The sequence below is a fragment of the Perognathus longimembris genome, chromosome 16 (genome assembly GCF_023159225.1).
Source record: "Perognathus longimembris pacificus isolate PPM17 chromosome 16, ASM2315922v1, whole genome shotgun sequence".
NCBI lineage: Eukaryota > Metazoa > Chordata > Mammalia > Rodentia > Heteromyidae > Perognathus > Perognathus longimembris.
This window is the reverse complement of record NC_063176.1, coordinates 29,151,589-29,178,038: the sequence shown is the minus strand read 5'-3', so window position 1 is coordinate 29,178,038 and position 26,450 is coordinate 29,151,589. Positions and strand designations below refer to the sequence as shown.

At 38.7% G+C, this 26,450-nt stretch overlaps 2 protein-coding genes across 2 annotated transcripts in view; one reads left to right on the top strand and one right to left on the bottom strand.

The window, feature by feature from the left end:
• Window positions 1-20,930, bottom strand: part of Paics (phosphoribosylaminoimidazole carboxylase and phosphoribosylaminoimidazolesuccinocarboxamide synthase) — a 57,946-nt gene extending 37,016 nt beyond the window's left edge. Inside the window, exons 1-5 of the mRNA XM_048364735.1 lie at window positions 20,399-20,930; window positions 17,244-17,333; window positions 16,501-16,941; window positions 15,292-15,381; window positions 3,904-4,031 (exon numbers count right to left, since the gene is read on the bottom strand). Of these exons, the coding sequence (XP_048220692.1) occupies window positions 3,904-4,031; window positions 15,292-15,381; window positions 16,501-16,941; window positions 17,244-17,333; window positions 20,399-20,786 (1,137 nt within the window). The 5' untranslated portion in view covers window positions 20,787-20,930. The remainder of the gene's footprint in view (window positions 1-3,903; window positions 4,032-15,291; window positions 15,382-16,500; window positions 16,942-17,243; window positions 17,334-20,398) is intronic.
• Window positions 1-26,450, top strand: part of Ppat (phosphoribosyl pyrophosphate amidotransferase) — a 40,165-nt gene that overhangs the window by 617 nt on the left and 13,098 nt on the right. Inside the window, exons 2-3 of the mRNA XM_048364731.1 lie at window positions 23,023-23,089; window positions 24,280-24,486. Of these exons, the coding sequence (XP_048220688.1) occupies window positions 23,023-23,089; window positions 24,280-24,486 (274 nt within the window). The remainder of the gene's footprint in view (window positions 1-23,022; window positions 23,090-24,279; window positions 24,487-26,450) is intronic.

Here is a 26,450-nt window from a genome sequence, read left to right as displayed (position 1 = left end):
GCCCGAAACTGTAATTGTGATCATTAATCTGTCGGGTGGTGGCTGGTGCAGGTCCTGCTATACCTTTTTAGGTTTTCTTACAGGACATCCAACCAGCACAAGGTTTTGTTTGCAAGGACAGAACTGTTGAGCAAATTGTGAGGTTGAAAATAGGCACAGCCATGGGAATTTAGGGATCCTAGAATTCAAATTCAGGGAAACAGGACTAGTTGGTGTTCATGGTAGTATATTCCTTATAAATTAACCGGAAACAAACTAATCCCTGGGAATAGATTCATTGGTTAGCTTTAGATAGTAAATGATGAGTTTAAGGGGTAATAAGATGCCACAAATCCACTCTCTTTAAAAGGGTTGTAACGTTTGTCTTGCTGCACTATATTGTTTTGGAAACACTGGGAGACCCCCTCTAGGCGGGAAATACACCTTTGCTTCCAAGATCTCTATCTCTAATTACCTGATATAACTGCAGGTTCGTATACAGGATTCTGTTGGACTAAGAAATACCGACCTAGGTTTGATTGTTGCTGACATAACATGAGGCAATGCAGTAGTAACAACTTCCAACCCACTACAGGAACTGGGCATACTTATCATCAACAGAGCTGCAGCATTCTTTCACCAAACAACTTTTTGCTCATTACAGAGTTTCACATGCTTGAATTTGAGTTTCATATTTTGAGTAATCCTCATCTTCGAGAATTGTGGGTTAACTATGCTTTTCATTTGAAAGCCATTTATTGAAAAGATAAGATATATAATCCAAGGAGATTATGTGGTTATTCTGTGCAACATTTGTTTATAACATTTTAGAAGTTAATTTGAATATTTCGTTAGGGAGAGTAGGGATGGATCTAGAGGTCTGAAGGAAATATATGAACTAGTTTTGTTTTTTTAACTATATTTACGTTTTTGTCAAAATTAGTAAGAGCTCAGTGTAAGGTCCGTCCCCTGGAGGGCTCCCAGCAGATGTACCCCCACCTCATTAAGTCTCCACCCAGTTATCTGGGTAACAAGCAGACCTGGAAGCAGTTACCTCCCCCTTTTCTGAGGTCACGTCCTAATCCGCCTGGCCACACCCCCATGCCCCTGCCCTAGATAAGGCAAGGCCGGATAGGGGTCGCCCCTTCTCTCCTGCCCGGCATCATCTCTGCCACAGGCCAGCAGTTCGGTAATAAACTTTTCTCTCCTGCCTGAATGCCCCATGCACTGAATGTACTCTCTTTTACTGGCTACCTACTTTATTTATTTATTTATTTGGCCAGTCCTGGTGCTTGGACTCAGGCCCTGAGCACTGTCCCTGGCTTCTTTTTGCTCAAGGCTAGCACTCTGCCACTTGAGCCACAGCGCCACTTCTGGCCGTTTTCTGTATATGTGGTGCTGGGGAATCGAACCCAGGGCCTCATGTATACGAGGCAAGCGCTCTTGCCACTAGGCCATATCCCCAGCTCTGGCTACCTACTTTAAAAACCTAACATATAGGGTGCTGTGACCTAACACTCATTACCTTGTCTCCTTCCCTTTATAAAATTAGGAGACCTTATTTATTTCTGTGTTTCCCACTATTGCTTTTATTTGGGGAGAACTATGAGATTAGTATATGATAAAGGCAATAAAGCAAGGGAGGGCTGGGCACCAGTGGCTTAGGTCTAATCCTAGCTACACAGGAAGCTGAGATGTCAGGATCATGGTTCAAAGCCAGAAGAGACAAGAAAGTCCAGCAGACTTTTATATTAAACACCAGAAAGTTGGAAGTGGACATATGGCTCCAGTGGTAGAGCACTATGGAGTATAAAAGTTCAAGGACAGCCCTGGTTCAGGCCTCAGGGCAGGCACACACACACACACACACACACACACACACACACACACACACAAAGATGAGGGAGTATGTGATAGAGCAATTTAAATTGCTTGCATTTAGCAGATTATTTTATCAGACTAGAAGACTGGTATTGAAAGTTAACCTTGTTTAGCTTAATTTTCAGATGGACAAGAGTCATTCAGTCATACAAAGCTGGGGTTGCTTCTTTCCCCAACTCCTATTTTGCCAGTCCTGGGACTGGAGCCCAGGGCCTGAACACTGCCCCTGGCTTCTTTTTGCTCAAGGCTAGCATTCTACCACTTGAGCCACAGCACCACTTCTGGCCTTTTCTGTTTATGTAGTGCTGAGGAATCAAACCCAGGGCTTTATGTACATGAGGCAAGGACTCTACCATTAGGCCATATTCCCAGCCCTTAATTTTTTCCTTTTTAAGATTTAATTAATTGTTCGTTTATTTTAAGCAGATAGTCAAAGACTGGCGCTCTACCACTTACACTACACGCCACATCCAGCTTTTTGCTGGTAAATTGAAGATAAGAGCTTCTTGGAATTGACTGTCCTTGCTGGCTTTGAACCACAATCCTGTGATCTCAGTCTCTTGAATATTAAGGATTATAGATAGGAGCTACCTACATCTAGCATAATTCAGATTTTTAAATGAACAAAAGTTCTCAGCCTTTGAGAGAACTGGTTTTAATTGTAAAATCAATGAAAATCCCATATATCTGGAAGGCATGATAATTATTTACTTCACTAAAGAGGTAAGGAAGAGCCAGAGAAAGATTGAGAACTATTTGGGGGGAGGGGGTGTTTTGGCTGTTTGCAGCCTTATTCCATAGCTCTGCCTTCTGTCAGAAGGAGCAGGCTGGGCTGGGGATATAGCCTAGTGGCAAGAGTGCCTGCCTCGGATACACGAGGCCCTAGGTTCGATTCCCCAGCACCACATAAACAGAAAATGGCCAGAAGCGGCACTGTGGCTCAAGTGGCAGAGTGCTAGCCTTGAGCGGGAAGAAGCCAGGGACAGTGCTCAGCCCCTGAGTCCAAGGCCCAGGACTGGCCAAAAAAAAAAAAAGAAGGAGCAGGCTGTCTCCTTAGCGGTAAACTATGTGTAGATGTGCTCATGCTATATTCCTAGAGTCACCAGATGCTCTTTGGTCCTGAAATCCTCAGTTTAGTAGTTAGCAGAATTCTGAACAGACTAGATAGACACCCATAAAGGTTAAAGAGCTTCATCTTTGCAACCTAGTTAGGTTTTATGGAGTATAGATGGTTTTGACATATTTGAAGATTCTATAAAAGAGGGCTAGGTAGGGTGGTGCAATACTACTCATGTTGGCCATGAACTTGGGACGCTCCTACCTCCCCCACTCCAACTATCACTAGCTGGGGTTATAGACATGCACCCCTATGTCCTAGGCTGGTTAGCCTTTCCTTGATTTTATGGTTTGTAACTTGAATTACACTCAAGGGGCTCTTTTTTGGGAATTTTGTCTTCAGTGTGGTAGCACTGTTTTGGCTTATGGGTCACTATCCTGCAGAAGTAAATTTTGCCTTTCTGAGACAATTTTTTTTTTCATGCCTATCTTGTGGCTCCAGTGGTTTTTGGCAAGTATATTGTAACATAAGCTCTCACTAGAGACTAAACTGGTAGGGTTTCCTGATCTTGGACTTTCAGCCTCCCAAACTGAAAGCTAAATGAACTTCATAAAAACTACATCACTTGAGGTATTATTTTGGATTATTATTTTGGTGCTAGTCCTGAGGCTTGAACTCAAGGTCTAGGTGTTGGCTCTGAACTTTTGTTCTTCTGGCTAGCAGCAGTCTAACATTTGAGCCACCCTTCCATGTCCTGCTCTTTAGGGTGGTTAGTTGGAGGAGTCTGGAATTTTCCTGCCTAGGCTGGCTTTGAACCTCAATCCTCAGATCTCAACCTCCTTAGTAAGCTAGGATTATAGGCATGCACCACCAGCACCTGGCACTTCGGTATTTTATAGCCATAGAAGAAAAGACTTAAGTTTGGAATTGAACCTAACACCTGATAAACATTTCTATACTGTTTCTAAAAATTTGTAAAAATTTACCTGATGAAGATGTATGTCTTTTCTGAAGATGCAAACTGTGGAATCTTTAGGTTCTCTTATTCTGCGGTGAGGAAATTGATTTGTAATGACCTTACGAGCAGTTTTCTTAAGAGTTGTGGATGCTGGTTCTGCAATTAGAGCATGTGATACTATCTTTAAAAAGAAAAGCACTCAGACAAACCTATGAAGTAGTTGCTCCCCATGATCTTCATTTAATGTAACACAGTAGGACATTTGCAGAGAACTTGATTATAGTTGCCAAATTAAGAGACTAGAGATAACTTATTTTATTTTGATTTCTATTTTTTAGGGACTGGCTAAATATATAACATTCATTACTTGGGGTTGAGGGGGTGCGGTACTTGGACTTGAACTCAGGCCTCACACTTGACTTTTTTGTTCACAGCTGGTGTTCTGCCATTTGAGCCATGCCTCTACCTCTGGCTTTTTTGTTGTTGTTGTTGTTTTTTGGTTGACTGGAGATTAGAGTATTATTGACTTCTTCCCCAGGCTGGCTTTGAATCTGGATCCTCAGATCTCAGCCTTCTGATAAGTTTGGATTACAAGTGTGAGCCACTAGAGCCTTGCAAGAGTTTTATTTTTTAATCCTCTCAATCTAGACCTTATATCTACCTAAGTGATTTTTGGTTTGAGGAAGTGATTTATTTTAAAACCATCCTTGTTAATTATAGAAAGAACAGGTTGTGCTAGGAACACAAAATGTTCTTATGTTTTATGTAAAGTATTTTAAAAGGTAACTGGATATATTCTTTGATTTTCAAAAGCTTTTTCAGTGACTTTTTTTTTTCCTAGTCCTGGGCTTGAACTCAGGTCCTGAGCACTCTCCCTGGCTTCTTTTTGCTCAAGGCTAGCACTCTCTACCACTTGAGCCACCGTGCCACTTCTGGCTTTTTCTATATATGTGTTGCTGAGGAATCAAACCCAGGGCTTCATGTATACAAGGCAAGCACTCTATACTAGGCCATATTCCCAGCCTTGACTGTTATTTTTTTGTTAGCTTACATTATTTAAACAGTGTGTAAGGGGGTTTATTCCAATCACCTTCAGTCAACCTCAACAGATTGCATTGTTCAATTTTCGTATGTGATTGACTTTCATAATTTAATGATCCTTTATTTAAAATAAATGATCCTTTGTTTAAAATCTTAAATGTTTCCATTCTTCTGGTTTCAACCATTAAAAAAACTTTATGCATAGATATAAACAGAATTTATCTATGCTCATCCTTTCCCACTCCCCCAAAGTCTCAAGAGTACCAATGTTTTGTCATTCTGGTCAAACGGGAGATTGGAATCTAGTTTCCCAGTAATACCAGCTTAATCTTCTAACTTCTAAGTTGGTTTTTTTCATCTGTTGGGCTGAATATATTTTAAGGTCTAAATACTAAAATTTAGTGCATTCTGAATGACACTTTTATGTGAATAAATCTTTAGCATTTTCCCTTCTCCATAGCATAGCCACTAGTGTTGAGGAGCAATAAACAGGGACATCCCATTTGACTTGCGTTTATATCCAAAATAGAGAAGTACAATTTGCAACTAAGTTGTAATGAAATGACTATAAAAGGAGGTAAAGGGGAAAGGCAGAGTACTTGTTACTCTCCTATGAGTCTTGTGTCACTTAACCACAGGGATATATGTTCTGGAAAAATATGTCATTAGGCCATTGCTTGTCAGGGGATCCTATGTGTATTTACATAAACCTATGTCTCAATTACCCAATGAGAGCCATTGCTGCAGTCAAAATACAGTAAACATGAAGTGTATGGGGTTGTTGTCAGGGTAACCTAACATACTGTTTTACAGTCTTTTTTTTTTTTTTTTTTTATGTAAGAGCCAGGTATTGGTAGCTCGTGACTGTAATCCTAGCTACACTCAGGCAGCTGAGATTGTGGTTTGGGCAGGAATGTCCATGTGACTCTTTATCTCCAATTAACCACAAAAAAGCTGTAGGTGGAGCTCAAGAACACTACCCAGACCCTGAAATAAAGCCCCAGGACTGGCACTATAAAGAAAGAAAAAAAGAAAAAGAAAGACCACTTTAATGCAGAAAAGTATACTTTAGTAAATTCATAAGCCAATAACTGTTATCATCAAGTATTACATACTATACCTAGTTGTGCTGTACTTTATATGATTGGCAGTGCAGCATTGTTTATACTAGAATTGCTACCACAAGCACATGAATAATGCTTTTCCTTGTAACATGATGGCTCCAAAGTCACTGCCTGGTAGTGATAATTTTAGAAGACCACCATTGTATTATCTTATCATTGACTGTACTTAATACATTTGTTGAACTTAATATACATATAATACGCTGGTGGATACTGTATCACACAGGGCATATGAGGCTTCTTCCTTCACAGAGAATTAATATAGCCCATTGGTTCAAAAGTACAAGCTTCTCTAAGCCTCTGTTTCTTCCTCTATAAAGCAGGTATGACTGACAGTCACACTTCATTGGGATACGATAGTGTCTATAGTCATTAATTTATGTAAAGTGTGTAGAACAGTACATAAATTATAAGCATGCCCTATGACCTTTATCCTATTCTTGGGTATGCACCCAGTAGAAATGAATACATATGTTCATTGTTGATCATGATCATGGGGCTTGAACTCAGGGCACTGTCTCTCAGTTCTTTTACTCTAGGCTAGAGCACTACCACTTTGAGCCACAATACCACTTCTTGTATTCTGGTGGTTGAAGATATGAGCCTCACAGACTTTGCTGGATGGCTGGCTTTGAACCACAATCCTCAGATCTCGGCCTTTCTGAGATTACAAGTGGCAGGACTCAAGTTTTCTGATTGTCAAATCATGTGCATCTTCTTTACAGTCAGTCATCTGTTGTACCCTATGTATGGGTATGTTTACAGTAGCACATTTTCTGGTCCTTATTTCCTAACTAATACAGTATAATAACTATTTCCATAACAGTGACATTACTACTGTATAAGTAATCTAGAGTTGATTTTAAAAAGATGGATGTGTGTAGTTTGTATGCAAATACAAACTTTAATAATTTTATATGATACTTGATTATCTGCACATTTTTAATATCCATTTAGGGGAGGTCCCAGAACCCCCCTCCCCCCTTCCACTATAGGTCTTGTGGAACCAGCATAGTGCTTTACCAGCATAGTGCTCCTTTTTTTTTTTTTTCCTGCTAGTCCTGGGGCCCTGAGCACTGTCCTTCACTTGTTTTTACTCAAGGCTAGCACTCTACCACTTGAGCCATAGCACCACTTCCGGCTTTTTCTGTATATGTGGTGCTGAGGAATCGAACCCAGGGCTTCATGCATGCTAGGCAAGCACTCTACCACTAGGCCACATTCCCAGCCCTGCATTTTTGTTTTTTATAATACAATTTTATTGTTATTATTATGGGGTTGTACAGAGGAGTTATCCATTTACTTAAATGTTACTTTTACTTCTAATGAGCTATAAAAGAAATTTCTCATTCTCTTCTCTCATACAGTCCATAAACAGTGTATTTAGACTAGTTTGTCAAGGACAGGACTAAATATCAGCACAAAGCAATCAAAGTTTAACAATGTAGAAAAAAATTGGTGTTTCTCAGACTCACCATTTTGTACTTTTCTCTTGATGCCCCAAGTTCCATGGCTTTTGCTATGACCTTCAGATAATTCTTAAACAAAAGCATAGAAAAAAGATCAGAATGTGACATCTTTTGATACAGTTTTTAAGCATTCAAAAATACCAAAGTGAGAACATTTTTAAGCAATTGGAAAAATGAAGATGAGTGGAAGAATTAGGAAATATTGGGTACAAGGTTTGGAAAGGAATTGGAACAAAAGAAATGAGCTTAGGATTGCTTCTGTAATTAGTCACTTCCAAAGTTACCAGATTCCCATCTGACAATTCTAAACGAGCTAGTCCTCTTATGATGCCTAAAACTTCTTCATAAGATCTCATTTTTCTTTGAGGGTTGCCATTTTTCTTTTGTAAAACTCTGTATTCACATTTAAAATTTTTATATTTGGTGTGACATTGTTTTTAGTCTCTATTCCAAACTCTATTAATCCTCTGGCAGTTTCCTTAAATATTTTTTTGTTTCTTGTGACCCCATCCTGCATTTGTTTTAATTTTTCATCAGACTATGAATATCAGCACTCTGACCTCATTGTCAAACCAGTGTTTTCCAACCTCTGGGTCACTAATTGTTATGTTCTGTTAATAATTTTTAGCATTTAGAGACTATTACCTATAGTTCAACATAATTTCAGCCTATTGATGTTTCTTATATTTGAATCCTATAAAGCAGTTTGTTCCCTGATACTTACTAGCTACTTGCAATCAATAGGTGATCTTCATTGGATTTTTAGAAATGTAAAAGATTTATTTACTAATTTTCTTTTAGTAAGAATAGAGAATCGATATTTTCCTTCTTCCCTTACCATATTTTCCACCAAATTAGATACAGGAAGCATTTGGGGCAGTACACAATAGAGATCTACCATTTAGCTACTTTCAGGCAATATTAAACCTGATAGGAAACATTTAAGACTCAACTTTAAGATTCAACTTAAACCCACATTTGCCCTAGGGATATATTATAGGACTGAAAGGCTGTCTCTCACTTTTGAGGTGTTATGTATTAATGGTGTCTTTCTCTACTAGAAAACAATAGCAGTTTAAAACTCCTCCACCTTTGCAATTAAAGTCTGCCTGAAGAACTACTAACATCGCATTCCAGCCTGCCTCCAAGCAGTAACCATGAAGCCAAGACTTGCCATCTTAAACCAAGTTTGAAAATGACCTTGTTGGGTTTACCTTGTAAAATCTTTTTGTTTTGAATTTCCAAAACAGTATGATGTACTTAAGTATGTGTGATAGTACTTTTAATGGCAAGTTGTAACATCTTTTATTGCTTCGTTTCAATGCTTGACAAGAACTCTTCTGTCTGTTCTCTTTGCAACCTTATTATACCTAAGAATTATGCTCTTGCAATTCATTTGATGTGAATTAAGAAGACTTAAGATTTAGCAGTTTCCACCTTGAGACATGAAGAGCTTATATTATTCTCCCAAAAGGGGTTGACTAGGCCAATTAAGACAATCAGTGCATATTTTAAGGAACTGATTGTGTTTAATACAATAAACATAATATCGATTTTTTCTGTGTACAATATATGTGTACACTAATATTTAAAAGTCAGATGTTTAGGCCAGGCCAGCCAGTGGCTCACACCTGTAATCCTAGCTACTCAGGCTGAGGATTGTAGTTCAAAGCCAGCCTGGACAGGAAAGTTTGTGAACCTCTAATCTCCAATTAACCCCTAAAATCCAGAAATGGAGCTGTTGACTCAAGTGGTTGAGTGCTAACCTTGAGCACAAAAGCCCCAGGATTGGAATACACACACAAAAAAGAAACAAAGAAAGGAAGAAAGAAACAAAGAAAGAAAGAAAGATAAAAGTCAGGTATTTATAGTTTGGGGATGCACTGCCTCTTAGACTTGTATTGCAATTCTCAGTTGAAGTACTGTCAGTTGCTCAGCTGACTGTACTTTAGTTTGATATAGATTTGGGATAATGTTCTATGTAATTAAATAGTTTTAACAATATGGATATCTAAAAGTAGCTTATTGTAATGATTATTATAAAATAGTGGTTTATGAGCAAATGTGGTTAGGCATCTATCTGTACATGCAGAAACAGGTATGTTGAAGTATTATATCCATAAAGGTCCAGTGCTTCCTATTCAGGACATACTTGTACTGTGGAACTAAGATAAAGTTTATATTATAGCATGGTCAAGCCCTCAAATAGTAGGTGGTTCTCTGAAGTCATGTAAGGTTGCCTAGTGAGATACTGTTGATTCTCATTCTTAGTAGTGGTACTATATAAAATTGATGTGAATACTGAACTTTTGTTGCTAGGCAAAATTTGATTGGTTAGAACAATTTTGCCAACAGATGGTTACATACACACACACACACACACTTTTATTTCTGCCAGTCCTGGGGCTTGGACTCAGGGCCTGAGCACTGTCCCTGGCTTTTTTTTTTTTTTTTTTTTCCTCAAGGCTGGTATTCTACCTCTTGAGCCACAGCATCACTTCTAGCTTTTTTTGTTTATGTGGTGCTGAGGAATCAAACCCAGGGCTTTGTGCATGCTAGGCAAGCACTCTACTGCTAAACCACATTCCCAGCCCCTGGATACATAATCTTAAGTGTATTTCTGTTTAAAGATACCTAGTCAATAAATGAATTTGTTATTATTGAATTTATAGCCGGCAGAATTCTATTCTGGCCCAAATGAAGATTATCTGATCTATTTTCTTCAGTCCATCTTAGCCTTTTTCCCCTTAGGAGCCCTAGCTAGCATGACAGAATTACATTTTAGAGCCTTTTAAACAGCAAAACCATCACCTAAAGTATAGGACAGCATGGTATTTCATAAATGGTAGAAATAATTAGGGTTTCTAGTAAGAGAAGTAAAATGAAGGCTAAGTGTGGCTTATGTATCTCATCTAGGAATATGCACATCAGGAAACTCAGACTTCTCTGCTGCTCTGTAACATATGTACAGATAACCCTAACGGTTGATTTGCTGTTGCAAATATATCATAGAGAGTTGACAAGCTCACAAATACAGAATCTGCAACTAATGAACAACTGTTTCTGGTTACTGCAAAAAAACTAAATATACTAGCATTATAGATTGTTAACCCAAGAAAAGCAGATTCTTTTCCCATCTATGGAAAACTTAAATTTAATTCTCTATATACACCAGTAACTGTGTGTGTGTGTGTGTGTGTGTGTGTGTGTGTGTGTGTGTGTGTGTCGGCTACTTGAGAGAGGCAGAAGTCATAGTTTGATCATGGTTTGAGACCAGTCCTGAGGCAGAATGTTAGTGAGACCTGCCTACAACTTCAGCTGTGAGGGAGACACAGGTTGGAAGATGCTGCTTCACCGGCTAGCTGCAGGAAAAGTTGGAGAAAGGGCTATGGATATGATTCAAGTGGTAGAGCCTACCAAGCGTGAGACCTTGATTTCAAATCCTAGGACCTCAAAAACAAAAAGAATCCTTGTCTAAAAGATCAAAAGAGAAAGAAAAATAACACCACTCTGGAATTCCTAATGAAAACTACAGCAAAGCTGGAATAGCAACTAAGAAAGCATGCCCTGTTGCATCATTGGAAACAAGAGGTGGTTAAGAAAGAGATTTTATTGATATGACTGATTAAATCATTGTCAAAAGGTTGAATTACTCTTAGGCCTGCTTCCCTCCCTCAGTCATGCTGACTCTGGGTTGCAACCCTCTAATCATAGGGTCCTGAGGCTCTGTGGGAGCCACCAGGTACTATACCTTTGCAGCATCACTAATGTTTCTGTCCCTGGAAGTCCTAAATGTTTTTGAAGCTATGCTAGGAACTGGGGGGCTAAGACCACCTATAGTTTCTTAAATTTATTGCAGTGTTACCAGTAAGGATGTTAAAACTCAAGCCTTAGAATCAGGTTCTCACTGTGTAGGCCAGGCCAACCTCAAATTTAGATCTTCTTGTCTCTGCCTCCTGGGATTACAGTTGGGTACTGCCACACCTGGCTAAAGCCCATGTGTTTAAAAAACTATTATTTAAATTTAACATCTTACCCATTTCTGAAGTTTCTTTTTTTATGTTTGTAATTCTTGAAGTTTCCAAAGTTTTAGCAATCAATTTTTCTTTCTTTGGATCTTCTATCGGATTAAAATGAAGGGGGTAAAAAAGCACTCAATTACATTATGTCTCAAATGACTAAAGTACGTTATTTAATAATTGTACTACTCATATTATCCAGGTTGCATGCAAAATATGCAGAAAGATTTAATACTTTCTCTTGCCACATACTGGTGGCCATCTCATTGCTCATTTTTGTTAATTGTGGAGCTAGTGAACATTTTAATTTTGGAAATACATTTTTAGGGTTATTCTCAGATGAACAATGTGGTTTTTTACTTGGAGCTTTTAGGTTGCAGATTAGAATGATTTTTTGCAGAGTGTTATTTTTGTTCTTTTGGGGTTTTTTGTTTTGTTTTGTTTTTTGGTCAAAAAACAAAAGCTCAGGGTCTGGGCTCTGTCCTTGAGGTTTGTTTTTGCTGAAGACTAGCGTTCTACCACTTTGAGCCACAGCACTACCTCAGGTTTTCCGTCAATTGGAGATAAGAGTCTCACAGACTTTGCTGCCTCAGCTAGCTTCAAACTGCAATCCTCAGAGCTCAGCCTACTGAGTAGCTAGGATTACAAGTGTGAGCCACCGGTACCCTGTGCTTAAGATTGCCTGACTCGGCTGGGAATGTGGCTGTGGTAGAGTGCTTGCCCAGCATGAGTTTGATTCCTCAGTACCACATAAACAGAAAAGGCTGGAAGTGGCACTGTGGCTCAAGACATAGGATGCTAGCCTTGAGCAAAAAGTAGCTAGGGATAGTGCTCAGGCCCTGAGTTCAAGCCCCACGACTAGCCAAAAAAAAAACAAAGAAAAAGAATGCCTGACTCTTCCCTTTTTCCCCTTTGGATCAAAATTGGTCTAAGTATGATAAGCATTTACTAAACAGCTAACAAAATACCAAAAATTTAAGGCATTCAAATATATATAAATAAAAATAGCAGCAGACCTAGAGGTGAAATAAGTCAATTTTGTTTCTTTTGTTCATAAGATTGTCAGACGTAACTGTCTAACATGAATTTCTATTTTGGCAGGTCTTTCTCCTTTGGCAAGTTTTCTCTCTTGCCTATGCTTCAGGTAAAGAAGGAAAAAAGAGAAAAAATTCTCCCAAGTTCAAATAGTTAATACTTAACTATTAAGTAGTTAATGCAATTTCATGAGCCATTTTTATTTAATTTGTGTGATATGAGTAGCTCCGGGTCTATGATACCTCTCAGTGATTGGTTTCTTGTGTATTGTATTAGTAGTCATACATTTTGAAGTGAAAATGTATATGAGTGGACTCAAATGACAACTTATATTTTTTTGTGTGTAGCCCTCTGCTGGTCTTATTCTCTAACCATGACAGTGCGGCTGCAGTTCCCAACAATGGCTATGACGGAGGAGTCTAAGTACAGGTGCTGAATTAATTGGTCCCAACTAGATCAAAATCTTCTTGAGTTAAAAATTAGGAGCTAATCTAGTTACTGAGAATCCAAAGGGTCTGTAGCTCTACTAGCTGGGTATTTGAAATATGAAAGAAAAATTGTAAGATTTGAGATAAGAGGCTAAGCCTGGTAGCTGACCCCTGTAATCCCAGCTACTTGGATAGTGGCGATTGGGAAGATCCTAGTAAGAGGTCAGTGAGAGGAAGTGATAGTAATTACCACCTTCCTCTCTGTAAGCTGTGTTTGATGATCATGCCTTTCTACTCTACTTGATGAAGGCCATATTATTTATTTATTTATTTATTTATTTATTTATTATTACTGGTGCTGGGCTTGAACTCAGGGCCTCATGCTCTTGCTTGACTTTTTAGCTTAAGGCTAGTGTTCTACAATTGAGCCACAATTTGACTTTCAGCTTTTTGCTGACTAATTGGAGACTTTTCCACCTGGCCTATCATCTCAACTATTCAGGAGACAAACTAGGATCCCTTTTCAAGTCCCACGTGGGCTAGGCAAAAACTGGAGAACCTTATTAAATAAATAAGAAAAACAACTGGGGGCTTGGCTCAAATGAGTACCTTTTTAGGGTTCTGAGTTCAAGACCTATATAGCTAACAACAAAAATATTTAAGATAAGAATGAAAATATTTTGAGTGTGTAGCACAGGCCTATAATCCCAGCATTTGGGATGACCAGGTGTCAACATTAAAAATATAAAGCAATAATGACAAGTTTAATCGGCAAAATATATAAAATCAGAATGACAATGTCTAGTTTTACATGAAAGTACTCATAACTTTGGGGTTTTGTAAAAAAAGAACATTTGATATAGATTTTTTTCCTCTGAAAATAAACATTGGTATAGGTAAGGCTCATTTATGTAATGTGAACATTCCAGTGTTACCAACAGTTGAATGGCGCTTATTTATGAGTTAATAGGTATAATACCTGGTATGCCTAAAATTTTTGCTTACTTAAATTTTTTCATATTTTAATTGATTAGATCTTTGTAGGTTTATATCTTTGCTTTCATTTCCATGTAAATGTTTAAACTATCATACTTCATTGATAATTTCTAGATATGTTTTGAGTCATCCTGTAAAACTTGTCAGTGAAAAGAACTTAAGTTTAGATATGACTTAAATCTTTATATATTAAAAATTACCTTGAGTTTTTCTGAGTACTAATAGGCTGAGATCTTTGGGATACTATTGTCCGCCCCGCCCTCCTTTTTTTTTAATGCTGGGGATCAGTCCAGCACCTCCAGCATACTAGGTAATCTTTATACTTTTACTTTGTTCTTTGTAATTAACAGTATAATCCTTTATTTATTTATTTATTTATTTATTTATTTATTGGATGTGTATGGTGGTCATGCTTGTCATTTTATTAAACAGTATAGTGGGCTGGGGGAGGGTAAAGGGTTTGTACTGGGATTTGCTAGGCAAGCATTCTACTTTGGGCTACTCTACCAGCTTCTTTTTACATTGGTTACATAGAGTTTTGCTTTATGCCCGCCTAGATAGTGATCCTTTTATTTGTTCTTTCCTATGTAGCTGGCTAGGCATGAGGCCACTTCTCTCAGCTATTGGTTAGGGGGGAAATTCAAACTGTTTTGTGTTTTGTTTTTTCCCCCAGCCATGTTGTCTTGATCACCACCTTCAAGCACTAAGATTATAGGCTTCAGGCACTGCCTCCTGCTATGTAATCAGAATTTTTAATTCTTTGTAGCAAAGTTGTTGCTAGAATACTCTGTGAAACCTAAGACCAGTAGAATCTGTCCTAGCTGATAAGTCAAAGAAAGAAGCTTGCTAAATTTGATTATGTAGGTGTTTTCTTTATATACTTTTCAAGGCTGTTGGATACTTTACATAAAGTCTTTTTGAGAGCTCAACTTTTACATGAATTTCAGATTTCCCTCTTTCCTACTTTACTTTGAGGAGCGGAGACAAAGCATCAGGTGAAAATTGAGTACCCTTCAGAATACCATGAGGCAATGGCTCTCAAACTTAATGTGTATCTGAATCACCTAGAGGATTTGTTAAAACTGATTGCTGAACCCTGACTCCAGAATTTTGATGCTGGGGCCTAATACTTTGTGTGAGAGTGAGTGTATGTGAAAATAATCTGGAAGGTCCCCTTCTCATGACCTCATCTAACCTGATTTGTTTGTGACCTGAGGTTACATGTTGAGAATTGGGGTCCTCAAGTTTTTTGCGATGCATAATAACTCAGTCAATACACATTTTTTAAAAAGCAGATTACTTACTTGAATCAGAGATTTGTTTTACATGTGAAACTCCTGTGTCTTCAGATTTATTTCTGACCAAGTCATCTTCAGTAACCTCTCCAGCAGTGACTATGACATAAGGAGATATATATAATGGTTTGCTTTTTAAATTTCCTTTTAGAGTTGTTTTAAAGTCGGAAGTACTGTTTTCTTTTAGCATGTACCTGACACTAAATGTGATGGTTTTTCTGTAGCTGAAATTCCGTACCTTTAAGAATCATTTTGCCTTAGGTCACTATTAGGTATTGGGCATTCACAAATCAATAGGTCTTCAGACATAACTGATATGTGCCACAGTAACAGTGTGGACATCAAATCTCTCAATGCTGTTGGGCTACTTTGTCTCAGATGTCTTACCTGTTAATTTGAATAGAGTCAAGTATAACTTTGTAACATACTTGTATTTTTCTTAGTGAAATGTTTTGAGACTTCTCTTATTGCTGTTGTCCCATTTTTGTCTCACTTTCTGTCAATTCCCCCACCCCCTTCCCCGTCTTCTAGACAGGTAATAAAGTCTGAAGAACAGTGGTGATCACACTGTCAATGATCAAGTCCATCTTCCCCAGTCTTCACACTTTAGACATAAGTCTAGAGTGCTTCAAGGTTCCAAAGAGGCTTTCATTTAAAACTTGGATTTTTCTCACTAAAAGCTGTTAGCTCACACCTGTAATCCTAGCTACTCGGGAGCCTAAGATGTGAGGATCACAGTTCAAAGGCAACACAGAAAGAAAGTACTGTGTGATTCTTATCTCCATTTAATCGTCAGAAAACTAGAAGTGGAATCATGGCTCAAGTGATAGGGCACCAGCCTTGAGCAAATAAAGCTAAGGGACAGTGCCAAAGCCCTGAGTTCAAGCCTCAATACTGACATACTCCAAACATACACACACACACACACACACACACACACACACACACACACACAATTTTCTTGTACTTGGACATGGTAATGTACACTTGCGCAGCTCCGGTGATGTAAATAGAAGGATTGCAGATAGAGGACATCTCCAGAAAAAAGCAGGAGACACTATCCAAACTAAAGGAGACCTAAACTACAGCACAAAAAGGCTGGGGAGTATGGCTCAAGTGGCAGAGCAAATGCCTAGCAAGTGAATCCTGAGTCCCAACCCCAATTCTGCCACCTCCCTCCCCTTGCAAAAAAAAAGATACTCTTCTTCATCTTCCTACCTGACTGAGCCTCCATTTCTATATCAGCACATTGTATGGACTCTTCTGCATCTTGACAATCTCGTTCTTGTGATTTCTCTGTTTTGTTGTGTCCCAGAATAGTATCTAACTCAGTAAAATATTTCATACTCCTAGTCATACCTAGGTCTTGAGCTCTTCTTACAGTCTTGTATTCATGTTTTAGGTTTTTATACTTGGTTCTGCACTGTTTCCAGTCTCTATCTATTCCAATTTTCTGCAACTTGGCCGCAATTTGTTCGAATATCCTTTTATTTCTTACTGTTCCCTCTAGTTGTTGTTGTATGTTTTTATCTGACCAGATCCCTAGTAGAGCCCTGACTTCAGGCACGGTCCAGTGTTTTCCTCCTTCATTTGCTACCGTTGGAATAAAAGTTGAATTGTTAGGGGGTTCCATTAGTGATGTTGAGATTCCTGTATCAGCTTGGGAAGAGAGAGAAAGAAACATGGATTGCATACATCAGACATGATAAATGATGGGGCATAGTATTATCACAGAAAGTGAATTTAACCTTAGAAGACAGAATAACAAGTTGTAACCTAGGTTTTTCCTTAAACTGATGAGTACAAAACTTGCATCTGTTCATTGTCATGGCAGTGACTGGCTTTAGTAAAAATTATTTTTAGTCATTTTGGTCCCTTTCCCCACTCTTCTTTCTGAGTCAGAGTCTTTGTAATTTGACATTAGATCAACTGTATTATAATTTTGACCCATTATACTGTACCTAGTGCCAGTGGCCTGATGTGAGAAAACAAAAGTAAAGAATTTCCCAAGGTATCTTCCTTATCTTCTAATGCAACTGACCTTTTTTTGCCTGGAAGAAGAACAGAATTTTAGAAATAAGTAAAAAGGAAGCTGATTATGCCTGTAATCTCAGGAAGCTGAGATCATAGGATTGCATTTCCAAGCCAGTCTGGGCAGGAAAGACTATGAACCTCTTATCTCCAATTAATCTCCTAAAAGCCAGAAGTGGAGTTGTGGCTCAGGTGGTAGCCTTGAATGAAAAAAGTTAAGATACAGCACCCACGTCATGAATTAAGCTCCAGTACCAGCATTAAAGAACTAAAAGGAAGCTGGGCACCAGTGGCTCACTCCTGTAATCTTGCAACTCAGGAGGCTGAGATCTGAGGATTACAGTTCCAAGCCAGCATAGTTAGGAACGTCTGTGAATCTCTTATGTGCAGTTAACCCCTCAAAAGCCAGAAGTGGAGCTGTGACTCAAGTGATAGAGTGCTAACCTTGAATGAAAAATGTAAAGGGATAGCACTCAGGTCCTGAGTTCAAAAATTTTTTAATAATAAAAAGTTTAAGAAAATGAAACTTAAATGACTAATATTGATAATAATAATATCTTGAGTTGAATTATACTCATGAAAACATTTGTTACCATATTTTGTTTGGGTAGCATTGGGAAAGATAATGTGGGAAGAAGCAGAAACTTAGATAGTTAAGGAGTATATTAACAATCTGTGTGAGAGATGATGAAATTCTGGATGGTAGTAATAAGAATCTATAATCCTAGCTACTCAGGAGGTTGAGATCTGAGGATCATTTGAAGCCTGGGCAGCCAGGCAGCAAAGTCCATGACACCCTTATCTCCAATAAACTACTCAGAAAAAGCCAAAAGTGATACTGTGGCTCAAATAGTACAGCACTAGTCTTTAGAACAAAGGCTCAGGGACAGTGCTGAGACCCAGAGTTCAAGCCTCGGGACCAGTACCAGATTACCACCCCTGGGTGGTAATCTCAAAACATTATTATTTTTTTTTTTTGTCTTGTCAGTCTTGGAGCTTGAACTCTGGGCCTGGGTGCTGTGCTGTCCCTGAGCTCTTCAGCTCAAAGTTGGCACTCTACCACTTTGAGCCACAGCGCCAGCACCAGTTTTCTGGTGGTTAATTGGAGATAAGAGTCTCGCAGAATTTCCTGCCCAGGCTGGCTTTAACCTGTGATCCTCAGATCTCAGCCTCCTGAGTTGCTAGGATTACAAGCATGAGCCACCAGCACCCAGCCTTTCAAAACATTTCTGTATGCATGATTTGAAATACAGCATTACCAAGATGGCAGTTTATAGGAAGACTGATTTTGAGTGGGAAAGAGAGGGTTTGATTTTAGAATGGGGGTTTGGAAGACACATACGTGGTTAAATTGCTGATACAGGCCCTTCTGCTTATGAGTGAAGCTAAGGGGTTTTGGCCATTTTCCATATATGTGGTGCTGGGGAATTGAACCTAGGGCTTCATGTATACGAGACAAGCGCTCTTGCCACTAGGCTATATTCCCAGCCCCTGTTAGAAGGTATTTTAAGTAGAGTAGTTTGTTTTTTAACAAAATGTTTTATCTTTGAGCTGTAATCATAAAGTTCAGCTAATCCAACGTTAATTCAGCTGTATTGTTTATCCTCTTAAGCTTCATTGCATTTGGTACTTTTATTATATATTCTTCATGTAGTTTTCTCTTGTGATTCCCTCCTTTTTGAGACTTCACATCACTGGATTGCGTATGTGCTTTGTACATGGTACAGACAATGGTACTTGAACAGCTCTGCTCTTAAAAATCACATCTTGTAAGGGTGTACAGGGTGTGGAAGTCAAAGGATCACACTTTGTGTCCAGCATCCATTGCACTCATAGTCCAGGTGCAGTTGACACATGTCTGTTAACCCAGCCATGACAAAGTAGAAAACCCCCTCATGAATTTTAGTTCCTCAGATAGAGTGTATAACAAAGCTATATGGTGGGCTAGGAATATGGCCTAGTGGCAAGAGTGCATATGGAAAACGGCCAGAAGGGGCTCTGTGGCTCAGGTGGCAGAGTGCTAGCCTTGAACGGGAAGAAGCCAGGGAAGGTGCTCAGGCCCTGAGTCCAAGGCCCAGGACTGGCAAAAAAAAAAAAAAAGTTATACGGTAATATGAATTTACCAGGCCTATAAACAGTGAAATCCAAATTGTATTTGTGGAAGAAGAATGAGATCTTGGTTGCACAGCCCAGCTGGTAAGAGTCTACCAGGTTAACATACTTTGAGCTGGTAGATTTCAAAATTTCAATTTTCTATTTTCCCCACTTAGGTTTGTGAAGTACTGCAGGGGCTAGCGAGCCAGGAGAGGAACTCTGGAAGCATCACATCCAAAAGACTTACCTAACCAGTATCAAAAGACTGTTATCTTAGCAGTGTCCCTAGCCACCACTGCCCACCTCCTTGCTGTGAGCACTAGTGCTCACCCATGTTAAAACAACATACTATACAAAGATAGGGAAAAATGAGTTTATAGTTTGGGCCAGAACTGATGAGAAATTGTTAATCTGTCTCCACTTTGCCACAGAATGTGCTATAACTTACATACAAAAGTTGAAAGTAGAGAAATACACAAATGGAGATATAATTTCTCCTAGAACAAAAAGGGGGTCTTTTTTATCTTTAGAACAAAAAGGGGGTCTTTCTTGTGGGTGGTCTCATTTTTATTCCCAATATCGAATTTCCTGGGGCAATCTAATTCCTAGGATCCTTACTTTTATTTATAAATTTAGAAAATTGGGGATATTTAAATAGAGAAGATTTTGTCTTGTTTGGGATTATGGGAAAATAGCAATTTAGCAGTGTTTTAGGTATTTTCCCCCCTTTTACCACTCTTAACCTAAGATTTTTTTTAACTCAACCCATCTTTCAAACCACCTGAAACATAAATAACGCACAGATAATACCATTTTAAAATGTGCTTTGTTCCATATTTTATAAATATACAAAGAGGCATTTACCATCTTTTAAAAAATTCTTACCTTGTGCAAAAAAATTGAAGTTGAAGTCCAGAACTCTTTTGTTACAGTAACATTGTAAAACGAAAGAAAAACAGACAAAAACAATGAATACTTTTTCTTTTTTTACCTTCAGTGGTGTCTGGGGTTGTGCTTGGGCTCTGCATTGCCAGGAACCGGCACCCACTTGCTGCCTGGCCATCTGTTAATTGTGTGGAAGGTCCATGCCCCAAGATTGCATCCAAATCATGGTAGAACTTCATAGTCTTAGAGCTGTCTCCAGAGTTGTAGGCATGTTTAACTGTTCTGTATTCATATTTGAGGTTTTTGTACTTTGCCCGGCACTGTTTCCAGTCTCTGTGTACTCCTAATGATTGCAGTCTTTTAGCAATGTAAATAAATATTCCTTTATTTCTCAGTGTTCCATAAAGTTGTTTTCGTATATTTCTTTCTGCCCAGACACTTAATAAAGCTTGAACCTCCTCCTCAGTCCAATGCTTCCCTGCTCCATTCTCCATGTTGAAAGTGACCTGGAAATGATTCACTATTTCTAGCCAACAGTTTTGTTTCCTAGGAAACCAGACAGCTGGTTGTCAATAAGCTCCTGAGAGCCTGAAAAGATCTAGTTTAACTGGTTCAAGCTTCCTGTGGGAGTAACTTGAGAAACTGCCAAATAAACAGGCTTTGTGATTAAAGAAGCCTGAATCTACATAATTGCTGATCTTGTTATTTTCAGCTTTAAGGAAAAATTGTACTGATGAGGAAAAAGGGAGAGATAGTGCTTTTTGGTGTGTGTATTTGCTTTCTTACATAATTGCTGTGGTCGTTGATTTTCTGAAATTGTTTGGAAATTGTTGGCAGAATTTTTTTTAAGGTTTAGAGCTGATGTTAAGAGCTATGTTTTACATTATGCTTTTGAGATCTATAGCTAATGCTTTCATTTTTCTCTTAACATAAGTCACCTAGTTTTCTAGCACTGACCAACTTAAAGACCACATCATGTCACTAAATAAATTCCAAGTCACTATTTAGTCTCATAGAGAATAATAATACATATGAATTTTTAGCTTAGCATTATGCATTGGGAATTCAGTAAAAATCATTTTTAGCTCTGTATATTGCTAATATACTTAAGTATCTGTACAAAGGAGTTGCCATTTAACAAAGCAGTTTATGAATACAAAGATAATGCCATTTTTATCACTAGTAAACTATCAAAATAATTATAATCTGTAATTTTGGAAAACATTCTTTTTTTTACAAGTAAATCAGTATTTTAGCAATTATTAGTGTACATACACATGGGAGAAGATTTTGTGCGTGTATTTTAATTTAAAAATGTTTTTATTAATGTGTTGTATAGAGGGGCTACCACTTCATAAATCAGGTACCTTTCTTCTTTTGGACAATGTCACCCCTTTACTTTCTCCTAGCTTCCACCTCCTATCCCTGCCCACAAGTTACACAGGTAATTTCTGCACGGGAATACAAAATAGCATTATTGTATTTGTTACCCTTCCTACCATTGATCCTTTCCTCCTTTTTTTTTTTTTTTGCCAGTCCTGGGGCTTGAACTCAGGGCCTGAGCACTGTCCCTGGCTTCCTTTTTGCTCAAGGCTAGCACTCTGCCACTTGAGCCACAGGGCCACTTCTGGCCATTTTTATATATGTGGTGCTGGGGAACCGAACCGAAGGCTTCATGTATACGAGGCAAGCACTCTTGCCACTAAGCCATATCCCAGCCCCTCTTCCTCCCTTTCTGCCCCCTGCCTTTGCCTCTCCCACCAGAAGGAAAAAAGACCCAAAGCAAAAACAAACACCAACAACAACAATTTAAACCTTTGTGTGTACCTCTTGGTGCAGACTAGACTGAGCATTATTGTTACCTGTGGTCTAGCTCCTGGTTTTTTTCCTATCATCACCTAAAATTATTAATGCAGGAAATTATGTACAGACATGGGAAAGGGTACCTGCCTTGTCAGTGAAGGCTCTGTAGAAGCAGCACTTATTCTTTCTTTAGACTTAAAAGGAGAAAAAAAAGTATTTGTTGGAGAAAATTTGGGTTGAATTTCTTTGCCATATCAACTTGATCTCCCTACTCTTTGGGATAATACTGGAGAAACATGGCCACACTTAGCCTCAAGTCTCACAGCCTCATCTGCTGAAGCACAAATTCTGGAGATGGATTACCTGTGTTATAATTCTGGTAGTGCCACTTTGTGTGGTACTGGGAAACTTACTTTGGTTTCTTTTCCTAGTGTTATTATACGTGAAATAGGAATGATAGTCATGGCACTTGTTCTGAAGGCAAGGTACATATTTTTTTAATGTAAAGAAGATCTTATGGCAGTAACTGGTATTAGAATTCTTGTTACAAGCACTAGTGTCATCACCACCATCCGCACCAGCAGTACTGATACATGTAATCCCGGCAGAGGAAGGTATGCATGATAAAGTGCTGAAGAAACTGATCAATTGGGCACACTTAATAATTGGTGTTTTGGGGAGCTGGGAATATGGCCTAGTGGTAGAGTGTCGTATACATGAAACCCTGGGTTCGATTCCTCATCACCACATGTATAGAAAACGGCCAGAAGTGGCACTGTGGCTCAAGTGGCAGAGTGCTAGCCATGAGCAAAAAGAAGCCAGGGATAGTGCTCAGGCCCTGAGTCCAAGGCCTAGGACTGGCAAAACAAAACAAAACAAAACAAAAACCCAAAGCAAAAAACAATTGGTGTTTTTGTATATTCACAGGGGTCAGGAGAGTGCTGGAATTGTGACCAGTGATGGGAGTTCAGTGCCATCATTCAAAGTACATAAGGTAAATTTGAATATTGAAAACAATTTTGTCTATTTTTTTGTGTGTCATACATAACTAGGACTTGAACTCAAGACCTCAAGCTTTCCCTTAGATTTTTTCACTCAATGCTGTTCCTCTGCCACTTAAACCACTGCTCCACTTTGAGTTTTTTGCTGGTATTTTGGAGATGAATTTCTTTTGGATTTGTCTGTTTGGGTTGGCTTTGAACCTCAATCCTCAGCCTCCTGGGTAACTAGAATTGGAGGCATGAGCCACCAGTATTGGATGTGAATGTTGGAAAATTTGATGGTAAAGATGACATTCACTAGATATGATTAATTTGCCATTTGAATTAGTAGTATTTGGATTGTCCACTTCCAACTTCCAGGTCATTTAAGTACTTGAAGATGTTTTGATGTTTTAATTCACATTTTAGTATTTATTTGACAACTTTTATTGCTAAGTACGTATATTCTTACATGTGTTAATAAAAAAATGTCATAAAGTAGGGGATAGGTGTGATGGTGGTAAGTGCCTGTAATCCCAGCACTGAGAAAGAAGAGGCAGGAGGATAGTAACATCCAGGCCAGCTGGAGTCATAGTGAGATTCTGTCTTATTTTTATTTAACCAAAAAAACTAAGTACTTCAACATTATAAACATTCTGACTCTACTACTGTATTTTAATTTTATATGACTGTCAATGCATTTTTTTTTTTTTGCCAGTCCTGGGCCTTGAACTCAGGGCCTGAGCACTGTCCCTGGCTTCCTTTTGCTCAAGGCTAGCACTCTGCCACTTGAGCCACAGCGCCACTTCTGGCCGTTTTCTATATGTGTGGTGCTGGGGAATCGAACCCAGGTCTTCATGTATACGAGGCAAGCGCTCTTGCCACTAGGCCATATTCCCAGCCCTGTCAATGCATTTTTTAAATAAATATCTGTAAGTCTTAAATTATGTTTTTCATTTCCCACCCCTGTGCCCTCATTTTTCTCTTCCCCCTTTCCTTGCCTGGATTCTTTATTATTAGAATTCTGAAGCATAGAGAAAGTGAACTGTCATGTCTAACTCAGATTGCCTGAGCAGAAAGGCTTTTGTTACCAGCCGTATTAGCTCTGTTTTGTTTTTTTCTTATTTATTATCTTTAGTTGTACAAAAGGGTTTCATTTCATAACTCTGTTTTCTAAGATGCACTTTGATTTCTAATTCTCAAGGGAATGGGCCTTGTAAATCATGTTTTTACTGAAGACAACTTAAAGAAATTGTATGTTTCAAATCTTGGAATTGGACATACAAGATATGCCACTACAGGAAAGTGTGAATTAGAAAATTGTCAGCCCTTTGTTGTTGAAACACTGCATGGGAAAATAGCCGTGGCACATAATGGTGAATTGGTAAATGCTGCTCAATTAAGGAAAAAGGTAAGTTTTTTTAATGTTTTTTTTTTCATGATCAGATCAATCAATAAAAAGAAGTTGAACGTCTTAGTCTTAGCAAAGAGCATGTTCTAATTATTGTCAACGTTTACCTAACTGCAGATCAATCAATAAAAAGAAGTTGAACGTCTTAGTCTTAGCAAAGAGCGTGTTCTAATTATTGTCAACGTTTACCTAACTGCAATGAATACCACAGGATGACTTGTAATTCTAGATTCTAATAAACTCACTCGAGTTGATCTTGAAGTATGGTGTGTTCAAATTGAGATTTGGAATTGATTAATTATTGCTATTAGGAGCAGAGAAATTTGCGTCTATTGGAGCTATTTACTGCCCTTATAACTTTGTTCCTGTGTTCAGAGATTGTGTGAGGAAGGAGAAAGAAAATGTTTCCCACATTTAAACTAAACCCAGCAGATGGATTAAATGGGGGAAGGGAAGCATCTCACACCACCAGTTTTCTAGAGGATACCAAGTAGGCATCCTAAAATTCAGTTCGGCTTGGAATTGGGGTCACATAAGAGCCCAGTTCCACAGGTCTGGGGCAGTGATTCCTTTCTACCACAACAAGTCTCTTTTGTATTACTCACATCTGATCAAAAATCTTCTTTAGGTGTCAGTGGCTGAAATAAGTCTCCCCCAAATGCTGAAGAGTTTGAAAACAGTTTCATTTTTGTTGGTGACAGCTTAAGTAATTCCTGTAGAAGTAACTGCTTGATGGACTACTCCTAGACTTTTTCTGAAAATGGCATGAGCTCAAGTTGCAATTGCTCCTTTTCCCATAGACTTTCAGGAGTCACTGCAGAGTCTCTCAGAGGCCTGAAATGGGGATTGGGGCCATGGAGAAAACTGTAGCAGCTCCCAAGCTGCCTTCTAAACCTGCCCATTCCCAGGCAATTGTTCAGCTCTTCTTGGGCAGTTGATGTATTGGCTGGTCTTGGGAAGTGTCTGGCAGCTTTCAGTCAAGTAGCCTAATGGCTCATTCCTTTATTAAAAGATAAAAATAAGCTAGATACAGGTGGCTCACACTTGTACTCCTAGCTACTCAGGAGGCTGAAGCCTGGAGAACTGAGGTCCAAAACCAGCCAAAGCAGAAAAGTGAGATTCCATTTCCAATTAGTTAGCAAAATGATTGGACTGGGGTCATGTCTCAAGTAATGGAGTTCTTACTGTGAGCCAGGAAACTAAGCAAGAGTTCAGGAACTTCAGTTCAAGTGCCAGTACTGGTGTGCACGCGCATGTGTGCATATGCACACACACATACACACAGACTCGTGAGAGAGAGAGCGCACAAAACATTAAACCATGGTCACAACAAAGATCTGTGATGAAATTAACATACATAATATGAATAATCATCTGGTCAGACACCCTTAGGGGGAGTCTCCGTTTCATGGTATGCTCTTCATTATTATGGCTATAATACAGAGTGTCTTCTTCCCACAAATGAAAAAAGGATAATTGATTTAAATAATGCAGGCAATCACAATAGTAGAAGAACTATGAAGTAAATTAATTACTATAAGTTCGCCATTTAAAGATAATATCCAAGAGTTCAATTGAAAACATACCTTTTCCTCAGATGCTCTGCACATTTAGCTTTCCACTGAATATGTTCTATAGTGTTCACTGAAGTCATTCTGGGCTTGTCTGTGGTGCTGGTCCTGTTCAGAGCTTCCTGATTACCAATTGAGTACACTGAACCAGTGTTACCACATCTTCAAACCTTGTTAATGTATTTGATTCTTGACACTTGTCAATAATAACAGATGATAGGAAGCCACCATCACTGCTACCAACAAAGTAATTTTGAGTTAGCACTATAGTGTGCCACTCTAAGGGAAATGTGTCCTATTTGCCGGTCAGGATTTTTTTTTTTTTTTTTTTTTGCTAGTCCTGGGGCTTGAACTCAGGGTGTGGGCACTGTTGCTGAGCTTTTTTGCTTAAGG